We start from the raw sequence: 12303 nt of genomic DNA, 5'->3' as shown, positions 1-12303 counted from the left end.
TTTTCCAAGCCAGATATGCTTGATCCATAATAGAGGGTTGAAAGAAGAAATTAGATATAATAGGACTTGCTAAAATAAATTGATTCAATCCAAAAAAATTTCAAAATTGAAACCATATACGTAAAGTATGTTTTACTATTGGGTTATAGATTTGTTTATACAATTTAGAAAGAGTAAAGGGAAGCGAAGTCCCTAAAATAGAACCCAATGAAAACCCTTCTCAAGAATTACATTTACGATTTACCCAATGTGGATTTGAATTTACGTCTAAGTCCCATAACCAAGATTTTAAATATCGAATATTAATTGCCCAATAGTAAAATCTAAAATTCAGCAAAGCTAAACCCCCCCCTCCTTTTTAGATTTCTGTAGATGTCTTTTACCTAACCTAATATTTTTGTTCTGCCACATATATGAAGTTTTAGAATCAACATTATCAAAAAAGGATTTCGGAATAAAAATTGGCACCGCTTGAAATAAATATAAAAATTTAGGCAAAATAATCATCTTGATAGCATTAATCTGACCGATCAATGACAGAGACATCGGTGACCATTTAGTAAACAAAAGTTTAATCTGATCAATTAAAGGTAAAAAATTAGCTTTAAAAAAATCCTTAATGCTTTTTCGTAATTTTAACCCCTAAATATGTAAAAAGGTCGGGAGCCAATTTAAATGGTAAATATCCATAAATAGGAACCTGCATATTTAGGGGAAATAGTTCGCTCTTATTAACGTTCAATTTATAACCAGAAAAATTACTAAACTGAGCCAACAAAGATAAAATTGTGGGAATGGATTTCTCAGGATTAGAAATGTATAATAACAAATCATCTGCATATAATGATAACTTATGTATTTCATTTCCACGGGTAAAACCAAAAATGTTAGGTGAGTCTCGGATAGCAATCGCTAAAGGTTCAAGGGCAATATCAAATAATAATGGACTATGAGGGCATCCCTGCCTAGTACCCCAAGATAAGCGAAAAAAGGGAGATCTTTGATTATTAGTACAAACCGAAGCTGCATGGGTAACTCTGGTTAGGCCACACTTGGAGTACTGTGTCCAGTTCTGGTCGCCTCACTATAGGAAGGATGTGGAAACATTGGAAAGGGTACAGAGGAGATTTACCAGGATGCTGCCTGGTTTAGAGAGTATGCATTATGATCAGAGATTAAGGGAGCTAGGGCTTTACTCTTTGGAGAGACGGAGGATGAGAGGAGACATGATAGAGGTGTACAAGATATTAATAGGAATATATAGAGTGGATAGCCAGCGCCTCTTCCCCAGGGCACCACTGCTCAATACAAGAGGACATGGCTTTAAGATAAGGGGTGGGAAGTTCAAGGGGGATATTAGAGGAAGGTTTTTTACTCAGAGAGTGGTTGGTGTGTGGAATGCACTGCCTGAGTCAGTGGTGGAGGCAGATACACTAGTGAAGTTTAAGAGACTACTAGATAGGTATATGGAGGAATTTAAGGTGGGGGGTTATATGGGAGGCAGGGTTTGAGGGTCGGCACAACATTGTGGGCCGAAGGGCCTGTAATGTGCTGTACCGTTCTATGTTCTGTGATATATCAATTTAATCCAAGATATAAATATCGGACTAAAATTAAATTTCTCAAGCACACTAAATAGATATGGCCATTCAACTCTATCAAAAGCTTTCTCTGCATCTAATGAAATAATACGTTCCGGAATACTAAGTGAAGGAGTATAAACAATATTCATTAACCTCCAAATATTAAAAGATGAATGATGATTTTTAATAAATCCAGTTAAGAGAGATATCGGTCTGTATAATCCATAATCAGTAGGATCTTTATTCTTTTTAAGAATTAAAGAAATAGAAGCTCTAGAAAATGATTGTGGTAATTTACCTAATCTGATTGCTTCTTTTAAAAACTCTAGACAACCAAGGAGAAAAAATAGAAGCAAAAAACCTTAAAATTTCCACATAAAACCATCTGGACCAGGTACTTTGCCGGAATTCATTGAGGAAATAACAGCTGTTATTTCTTCATCCGTAATAGGAGTTTCTAATGTTAAACATTCTTCGAGTGATAATTTCGGAAAATTCAGTCTCCTTAAAAAGTCATGCATGGTGTTGGGATCATGAGGAAGATCAGAGTGGTATAAGGAGGTATAAAATTCTTGAAAAGATTTGATTATCTCGTTGTGATTAACTGTCATCATGTTTGCGAATCTTGATAATTTGACGTTTAACTGAAGCAGTTTTCAATTGGTTAGCTAATAAATTTACCCGATTTGTCACTATGTATATAAAACTCACTTCTAGTTTTCAATAATTGATTTTCAATCGAGTATGTTAATAATAAGCTGTGTTCCATTTGAAGTTTGACTCTCTGTTTATAAAGCTGCTTACTAGGAGTAATAGAATATTTCTTATCAATTTCTTTAATTTTATCAACCAACAAAAGTGTTTCATTCTTAATACGTTTTCTCAAACCAACAGAATAAGAAATAATCTGTCCACAGATATATGCTTTAAAAGTGTCCCATACTATCCCGTTGGAGATTTCTTCCATAATATTAGTTGAAAAGAAGACATCAATCTGTTCCTTCATAAACTTAAAATCCGGATCTTGAAGCAAGTTAGAATTAAATCGCCATTGTCTAATAGTAGAAGTATCCATTAACTTGATAGAATGTTTAATTGGAGCATGATCAGAAATGGCGATAATGTCATAATTACAGTCAATAACAGATGGATTTAAACGAGAGTCAATAAAAAAAAGTCAATTCGAGAATAAGTGGTAAACATGTGAAGAATGAAAACTCTTTATCCTTAGGGTGTAGGAATCTCCAAATTTCTGAAATTCCAGAGTCAATCATAAAAGAGTTAATAAGAGTAGCCGACTTATTCGGTAAAGCCTGACTAGATATGGATCTATCCAACAGGGGATTTAAACGGTAATTAAAATCACCACCCATTATCAACATATACTTGTTTAAATTAGGAAAAGAAGTGAATAAATGCTTAAAAAATTCAGAATAATCCACGTTTGGAGCATAAACATTAACCATAGCAACTTTTTTATTAAAAAGTAACCCAGTAATTAACAAAAATCTACCACTCGGATCTGAAACAATGTCTTGATGAGTAAATGTAATTGAGGAATCTATAAAAATTGAAACTCCTTTCACTTTGGCTTGGGAGTTCGAGTGGTACTGTTGTTTCCTTCCAAAACCTAAAGAAACTTTGATTATCCTCTTTCCTCACATGAGTTTCTTGTGCAAAAATAATGTGAGCATTCAGTCTTTGGAATACTTTAAAAATCTTTTTCCGTTTTATTGAATGGTTTAAACTATTTGTATTTCAAGAGACAAAATTAATAATCTGAGCCATAATTTAAAGTCAACCCTTTGGTATATAAAGAGTTAACCATAATGTGAACTCATGAAATCGGAAGAGGAATAAATATTCAGAGCGGAACCGGGAATCATGACACTGCAGACATCTTTGTAGTACTGAATCAGCCCAATAGAAAAGATTAATTAAAAAAAAGTAAAGAACCCACCGTCCTCCACCCCTAAAGTCCCGAAACTAAACCAGAAGGGGCTAGAAAAAGAACTAAGAACTAGTACTAAATCTACTCCCAATCTCTTCAAACTTTTTTTTTGCCTGTGCGTGCGTGCATGTGCGATGTTGGCGGGACGATGTCTTTTTTCATGCCTTTACAAGGTGCAGAGCGAGAGAGAGAGACTGTGTGGCACGCCACTCCTCACAGACATTTCACAGTATTTTTCCCTTTATTTTACGAGGTCGAGCTGCGATCTCAACACTCGACCCAGCACGGATGGGAAGTGTACTCGGGGGCAGCCCCGACTGGATTCGAACCCGGGAACCCTCGTTCCAGAGTCCGGCGGTGATGTCATTGCGCCACCAGTCGGCCCATCTCCTCAAACTTATAATGAAGTATAGCTACTGGCATGCCTTCTTCATGATTGTATTAATGTTAGCCCGGAATAGATCCTCTGAGAGGTTGATGCACAAGAACTTAAAGATGCTTACTCTTTCCACTGCTGCCCCCTCATTGAAGACTGGTGTTTTCCCAACTTTCCCTTTTCACAATCAATTCCTTGGTCTTACTGATGTTGAGTACAAGGTTGCTGTTGTGACACCACTCAACCAGCTGATCTATCTGGCTCCTGTACTCCTCACCATCTAAGATTATGTCATCAACAGTTGTGTCTTTAGTAAATTTATAGATGAGTTTGAGCTGTACCTAGCCACACAGACATGAGTGTTGAGGCAGTAGAATTGTGGACTAAGCACACATCCTTGAGGTGCACTTGTATTGATTGTCTCTGAGATGGAGACGTTATCTCCGATCCATGCTGATTGTGGTTTTTTGGTGAGGACATCAGGGATTCAGTTGCAGAAGGAGGTGCAGAGGCCCAGGTTTTAAAGCTTGTTGATTAGTACTGAGGGTATGATGGTGTTGGGTGTTGAGCGCTGAGCTGTAATCAGTAAGTAGCAGCCTGAAGTAAGTATTCCGGTTGTCCAGGTGATCCGAGGCTGAGTGAGAGCCAGTGAGATTGCACCTGCTGTAGACCTGTTGTGATGTAGGCAAATTGCCAAGGGTCCAGGTTCTTGCTCAGGCAGGGGTTAATTCTAGCCATGACTGACCTCTGAGTACTTCATCACAGTAGATGTGAGTTCTACCGGGTGATAATCCTGAAGGCAGCTCTTTTTGAAATGTTTAAAAACTTGAAGTGTTAGACCTGGGAACTTATTTCAAGCTTATAGAAAATTTTACCTCAAATAAATTACTTAGGCTCATTTTATTTGCCATAAGAAAGAATGACATAAATTACAAACAACTTAGAAGCCTCTCAAGCCAAACAGGTTAATCAAAAGTTGTTAAAGAAATAGTCATAGTCATACTTTATTGATCCTGAGGGAAATTGGTTTTCGTTACAGTTACACCATAAATAATTAAATAATAATATGTAAATTGTGCCAGGAAATAAGTCCAGGACCAGCCTATTGGCTCAGGGTGTCTGACCCTCCAAGGGAGGAGTTGTAAAGTTTGATGGCCACAGGCAGGAATGACTTCCTATGACACTCAGTGTTGCATCTCGGTGGAATGAGTCTCTGGCTGAATGTACTCTTGTGCCCAACCAGTCCAGTATGTAGTGGATGGGAGACATTGTCCAAGATGGCGTGCAACTTGGACAGCATCCTCCTTTCAGACACCACGGTCAGAGAGTCCAGTTCCATCCCCACAACATCACTGGCCTTACGAATGAGTTTGTTGATTCTGTTGGTGTCTGCTACCCTCAGCCTGCTGCCCCAGCACACAACAGCAAACATGATAGCACTGGCCACCACAGACTCGTAGAACATCCTCAGCATCGTCCGACAGATGTTAAAGGACCTCAGTCTCCTCAGGAAATAGAGATGGCTCTGACCCTTCTTGTAGACAGCCTCAGTGTTCTTTGACCAGTCCAGTTTATTGTCAATTTGTATCCCCAGGTATTTGTAATCCTCCACCATGTCCACACTGACCCCCTGGATGGAAACAGGGGTCACCGGTGCCTTAGCCCTCCTCAGGTCTACCACCAGCTCCTTAATCTTTTTCACATTAAGCTGCAGGTAATTCTGCTCACACCATGTGACAAAGTTTCCTACTGTAGCCCTGTACTCAACCACATCTCCCTTGCTGATGCATCCAACTATGGCAGAGTCATCAGAAAACTTCTGAAGATGACAAGACTCTGTGCAGTAGTTGAAGTCCGAGGTGTAATGGTGAAGAGAAAGGGAGACAAGACAGTCCCTGTGGAGCTCTAGTGCTGCTGATCACTCTGTCGGGCACACAGTGTTGCAAGCACACGTACTGTGGTCTGCCAGTCAGGTAATCAATAATCCATGACACCAGGAAAGCATCCACCTGCATCGCTATCAGTTTCTTCCCCAGCAGAGCGGGGCAGATGGCGTTGAACGCACTGGAGAAGTCAAAAAACATGACCCTCACAGTGCTCGCTGGCTTGTTCAGGTGGGCGTAGACACGGTTCAGCAGGTAGATGATGGCATCCTCAACTCCTAGTCGGGGCTGGTAGGCAAACTGGAAGGGATCTAGTGTTGCCTAACCATAGGCCGGAGCAGCTCCAGAACAAGTCTCTCCAGGGTCTTCATGATGTGGGAGGTCAATGCCACCGGTCTGTAGTTATTGAGGCCGCGGCGTCTTCAGCACAGGGATGAGGCAGGACATCTTCCACAGCACAGGAACCCTCCGGACCCTCAGGCTCAGGTTGAAGACATGGCGAAGAACTCCACATAGCTGAGGGGCACAGGCTTTGAGCACCCTGGTACAGACACCATCTGGGCCTGCAGCCTTGCTTGGGTTGAGACGTTTCAACTGTCTTCTCACCTGTTCAGCTGTGAAGACCACCGTGGTGGTTTCGTGTGGGGAAGGGGTATAGTCATGAGAGCAGGGTGGGGGACTGTGAGGAGAGGTAGGAGGGGAGAGCGGAATATGTGTTGGTTGGGGGCCGACAACAGATGAATCATGTGGGGGATGGAAAGAGGCCACAATGTCAAATCTGTTAAAGAACAGGTTAAATTCGTTGGCCTGTCCACACTGCCTTCAGCTCCTCTGTTGCTAGTTTGCCGGAACCCTGTGATGGTCCTCATCCCACTCCAGACCTCTCTCATGTTGTTCTGTTGGAGTTTCCACTCAAGCTTCCTCCTATATCTGTCTTTAGCCTTGCTGATCCTGGCTTTCAGGACCCTCTGTATTGCCCACAGCTCCTCCCTATTTCCATCTCTAAACGCCCTCTTTTTAGCGTTCAGGATGTCCTTAATGTCCTTTGTTACCCATGGCTTGTTATTTGAATAACAAAGGACAGTTCTTGTCGGAACATTGCAGTCCACACAGAAGTTGATGTAACCAGCGATGCACTCTGTGAGCCCATCAATATCCTCTCCATGTGGCTCACAGAGTGCCTGCCAGTCTGTCACCTCAAAACAACCCTGGAGCGCCTCATAAGCCTCCTCCAACCATTTCCTCACTGCCCTCGAGGTTGCAGGTTTACTCTTCACCAGAGGCACGTAGTGGGGTTTTAGATGCACCAGGTTGTGATCTGACCTTCCCAATGGGGGAAGGGGAGAAGAGCTGTATGCATCCTTAACATTAGCATACATCAAATCCAGAGTCCTCTCCCCTCTGGTTGTACAGCTCACATGCTGCGTGAAGTTGGGCAGTGTTCTAGCCATGGTAACATGGTAATGAGGGCACTCGGGTGCTGGGTTTGTAATCTGGCTATGACGGTTTAAATGATGTTACATGCCGACGTCGGGTTGGCAGAGGGAGAGATGTACACAACAACCACAATTGCATGTGAGATTTCCCTTGGCAGATAATATGGCCGGAGTCCAGCAGCAAAAAGTTCAATATCTGGGCTACAAACATGTTCCTTGATCATAATATGACCAGGATTGCACCATCTGTTGTTTACCAGAACAGCAAGCCCCCCTCCTTTACGCTTACTGCTCGCAGTGCAATTCCAGTCAGCTCAAACGGTCTGGAAGCCCTCTATGGAAACGCTTTGATCGGGTATGTCCTCGTGCAGCCACGTCTCAGTAAAGCACATGACACTGCTCTCCCGAAATGTTCTCTGACTCCTGGCTCGTGCAGTCAACTCATCCATTTTATTACCCAGCGATCTCACATTGCCCATAATGGGAGAGGGGAGACACGGCTTATAACTTCTCTTCTCCATAAGCTTCTGTTGTCTCGACCCAGTCCTCTTCCCTCGCCTTTTTGATCCCCCTCTGCATCCTCTGTGTGTTTTCCTCCAGATTTCAGCCGAGGGGGGGTCCGCCGCTCTGTTTGCTAAACCGGCGGGCATGAGCGCAATCAGCAGGTCCCTGGAATAAACAATGCGACCATACTGCTGCAACGCTAATGAGACGTGTCCGAATGTAACTATTTCCTGCGCTAAAAACCCAAATAAAACTCTCTTCACCAGCATGTTAGAGAGGGTGCAGCTTCAACGTGTTACTGTGGAAAAAAAATACAACAAATACCGTAAGTTAAATGATGGGGCATATCTTAATACTGAGTGTATCTGATGCTATTTTCTGTTGATTTGATGCGGAAATAAATTACATTGGCATTTAATCCTACTTAAACAGCAGTGTAAATATATACATCCTAACTATGAAATAAAGAAATATCCTATTTTGTCAACATCCACCACCACCCCTTCTCTCCAGCTTCACCCTATCCCACCCAAAGGTTGAGTAGTCATTAATATTAATTATGAAGCATCTAGAGAGAACCCAACTGAGAGTTTTCTTGTAAATATCAAATCTGGATAGATTTGACAGATCTTTCCAAAAGATTTTAAACTCCTCTGGCATAGTTCAGAATAGCGTAGGATCAGTTGCATTCTGCTTCAGAATTCTGTTGGTTTATTATCGTCACATGTACAAGGTACAGGGAAAGGCTTGTCTTGTATACCATCCATACAAACTATTTCATTACAGTAGTACACTTCTACCAATTACAGTTTATTTCTGCTAATTATCTGCCCTTTGCAATCACTAGGGAAGTCTGTTTTGTCATATGTAAGAGTAAGCTGAATGATGTCACATAATAATGTTATACTGAGTCTGGGATGCAGTGGTTGGAGTTTGGACTTGGCAACTGCATATGTTTGTGCTCTTTGCCTGCTTTCACCTAGCCCCTTATAGGATTGAAATTCCTAAATCTCTAGCACCAGTTTCAGTTTGGCTTCTCAGCAATAGAAGTGATTGTAACTGTGTCTGCCTTATGTTTTCTGTGCATTCAATAGTATTAGAGACCGTCTTCTTATCAAGGTTATCATGGTCAGGGCTCGAAATTATATGTCTCGATATAACAATAACAGCCTGTACATTCAACCTGGAATAGCTTTGATTTATTTATTAATTACAGTTGGCCCGAAGCAACAAAACAATCTGCAAATGTGTTTCTCTTTAAATCATTCCATCACTGTTATGCTATAGAGCTAATACTCTTATGTTGCCCCAAATATTCAATCTGGATGCATATTGATCATCAAAGATGCCTTTCATCCCAGAAGTAGATGAATCCAATAGTTAAGGTTGACCATAAAATCCCTTTAGCCTGGTTCACTATTTGGTGAGGCCACTGGTGATTTGAATCATAATTCCATCTATTTTTCATTCCATATTGTTTTGTACCTTTCTCTAACAAACATAATTTATTATACAGGTAACTCCTTTCTGTTTTTGCAAGAGCTTTGAAATTCTGACAATTTTCGAACAATGGGTTTCCCAAGTTCTTTTCTGAATGCTGTTGTTCTGATCTTAAATTGGTGACATCCAGTTCTAGATGCAGATACACAGCAACTGAGTTTACTTGTGCTTATGAGTTCTCCTGTGACCTTATGCTCTATCTTGATTGTTTTGTAGCTTCTCTGTTCTCAGTTAAATGCTTTATGAGCAATAGAACTTGGACAATTGAATGCCCTGTATAGATTTCAAAATTATTGTAATTTTGAATTGTGCATGTTCCAAACAAGTTTAAAATTTGTGCAAGTTTTTCTACAAACTGAAATTTTCTGTTTCTGCAGATGCAAAATCGACTGGCGGTAATGCTGTGCAATCTCAAACCAGCTAAAATGCGGGGAGTAGTCTCACAGGCTATGGTGATGTGTGCAAGCTCACCAGAGAAAGTTGAAATCTTGGATCCTCCATGTGATGCCCTCCCTGGAGATCGAGTAACTTTTGAAAACTATCCTGGTAGGTTGCTGATCTACAAATGTTTGTATTTTGCCAGCCTTTCATTGATTGCTAATTCACTAAATTGCTTTCAGGTTGGTCTTGAGGGTGATCACCTTGAATATAAATCTTCCTTTCAAATCTATTTGGACTGCTATATTCAAAACTTATAACTGCAAAAGGAGATAATAGGTATTGAAGGGACTCAAAACTTGGTTTATGCACTAAAGGCATAATTTGGGCTTGAATTGGTTGGTTTTCACTTTACTTTTAATTTTTGTCAGTTCCTATGGAAGTAGAGTAGATTTTCAAAACTACAATAAAATCCCAGTAGTTCAGGATGTTTAAGATTTTGGAATCAATCTGGCAGATTTTTAAGATTATTGGATATTGCATCCATTAATACCCAAGAGAATGAATACCAGCTTTTTTAAATGTTACATAGTTGTATAATGTTCTTGGGTGAACCTGATAAGTTTAAATGGAGCACAAGAAACAAGCCCCTGAAAGGAAGTGCCCCAAGTGGGTCAAATGCTGAACCATTAGGCTTCACAATTATCAGATAGTGGATTATCAGACTTGATTATGTTCATCAACTTAACTAATGTGTAACATGAGAATCTTAAGTTGTCACTTTTGTGCCTTTATAGTTTGTCTCCCTACCCTATGTTTTCTTTGTTCCTTCATGCCACTTTGAATTTCACTATAGAAGTTATCGTGTCATTTTTTACTTCTGTCCATGTTGAGTTTCAATAACCTCTTAAGCAATAATTTAATTAGTGAATAGTGTATTAATAGCACCTTTCACTTAATGTTTCGATGTCTGAAGCCCTCCATTGGTCGGGGTTAACCATAGTGTTGCGTCCCAGCTGTCATACGCAAGGCTGGGCAGTACAATATGGAGAGCAGGCTGTTGGCCATGCAATAGGCTCCCTTTTTCCAAGCAGATGATGAATCCAGACAGCAGAGACTGATACAGTGGTATCGCAGGAGTTGCCAGTCAATGTTGAACTCAACGTAGGACTACCTGAGGGACTCCAGCTCTGGATTTTTCATCAATATTTACTCCTGAAGCCTTTCCCATGAGTGGGTATAGCTACAAGGCAGTGGAGGTTTGAGATCAGAATTTCCTAGATGAGCTGCCAATCATGGCTAACAAGCCCCATCTACCCTGGCAACTGGTTTCAGTAACCTACCTTTACCCCAACTTCTGTCAGTATAAATGGTTCTGCCAGGCTTAGTAGCTAAGCCCACGTGAAAGTCAGAAACTGTACTTGGTTGTCCCCACAACACCCTCCCCCCCCCCACCAAAGCTATGACTACCTTAAAGAATGTTTTGATGTACATGTGAGAAATAATGATATAATTAACTATTATGTTTCCTTTATACTGTTGAGTTTGGTATTGCGTGAAATGTTGAAACAACTTCCTGCAAAGCTATTAAGTATGTGTTCCTTTCCTTTGAATCTATACTACTTAATGAATTCTATGTTTTCTCTCCAGGTGAACCTGACAAGGAGCTAAATCCAAAGAAGAAAATATGGGATCAAATTCAGCCTGATCTAAGCACAAATGAAGAATGTATTGCCACATACAAAGGAACCCCATTTGTGGTGAAAGGAAAGGGTGTTTGCAAGGCTCAGACAATGGCTAACAGTGGAATCAAATAAATTATTATTTCTGTAAAGTTAATGAGTGTCTAATATTGCAAAAAAACAATAAATACTTGAAAGCATTGCGACCTCAAATTATTTGTAATTGTGCTTATATATTCCATGTGTTGCAAATATAACTGGTGTAATATCTAAGAAATGGTTCCTTAAGGTTGTTGTAGCTGGGGAGGCAGTGGGGATAAGCTCCCACTACCTGTTAAATGCTCCTCATGGCATGCATCTCAAATAGTCTGACAACCAAGTCTAGCTCCTGGAAATGGACGGTTGACTTTTCAGATTGAGACCTTTCTTCTGGACTGAATTATATATCTGAATAATATACAGTACTTACCTTTTGAAGAAATATCATTGAACCTTAAACATTAAATATGTTTCTCCATGTTTGTTGCCTGCTAATTTCTAACATCTATATTTTTGCAAGATTGGCATCTGCCGTCTTTTTTTAATGCTATCTATTCTATCTATTTTCAGTGAAATAATTTTGTGGTGTAACCCTTGAATACATCTTATTGTCTTTCATTAACTGCAGCAAATAAAGTCTTCTAAGCAAAAAATAATATTTCTACCCTCACTGCAGAAAATTACATTGTTGATTGTCATTTGGTTATGAAGAACAAGTGATTTGTGAAAGCTGACTTGAGAAAACAAACACAGGATTTTTTTTTTACAATTTCTTCTTTTGGCCAAAAGCTGTTTTCTTATGTGTAAAGAATTCAATTACATTTACTGCTGTTATTTTTTTTTTAAAAGGCTTCCTGTATTCTGTGATAGAATGTAAACATGCTACAGAGTTGTGTATCTTAGCTGCTAGTCTTTTCTGCTATTAATTGTTTGTTTTCAGCTGTTAAAATAATCTGAATGGTCTGAGATTG

At 40.0% G+C, this 12303-nt stretch overlaps 1 protein-coding gene across 4 annotated transcripts in view; it reads left to right on the top strand.

Annotated features, from left to right (window-relative positions):
- aimp1a (aminoacyl tRNA synthetase complex interacting multifunctional protein 1a) overlaps nucleotides 1-11993 on the top strand; it is a 64136-nt gene extending 52143 nt beyond the window's left edge. For all 4 annotated transcript variants that reach the window (XM_063046814.1, XM_063046815.1, XM_063046817.1 and 1 more), the window contains exons 6-7: nucleotides 9611-9779; nucleotides 11262-11993. In XM_063046814.1, the coding sequence (XP_062902884.1) occupies nucleotides 9611-9779; nucleotides 11262-11428 (336 nt within the window). In that variant the 3' untranslated portion in view covers nucleotides 11429-11993. The remainder of the gene's footprint in view (nucleotides 1-9610; nucleotides 9780-11261) is intronic.
- The last annotated feature ends 310 nt before the right edge of the window (nucleotides 11994-12303 follow it).

This window comes from Mobula hypostoma, chromosome 4 (assembly GCF_963921235.1).
Source record: "Mobula hypostoma chromosome 4, sMobHyp1.1, whole genome shotgun sequence".
Lineage (NCBI taxonomy): Eukaryota > Metazoa > Chordata > Chondrichthyes > Myliobatiformes > Myliobatidae > Mobula > Mobula hypostoma.
Note: the sequence above shows the minus strand (reverse complement) of the source record. Positions and strands in the feature narration are given on the sequence as shown.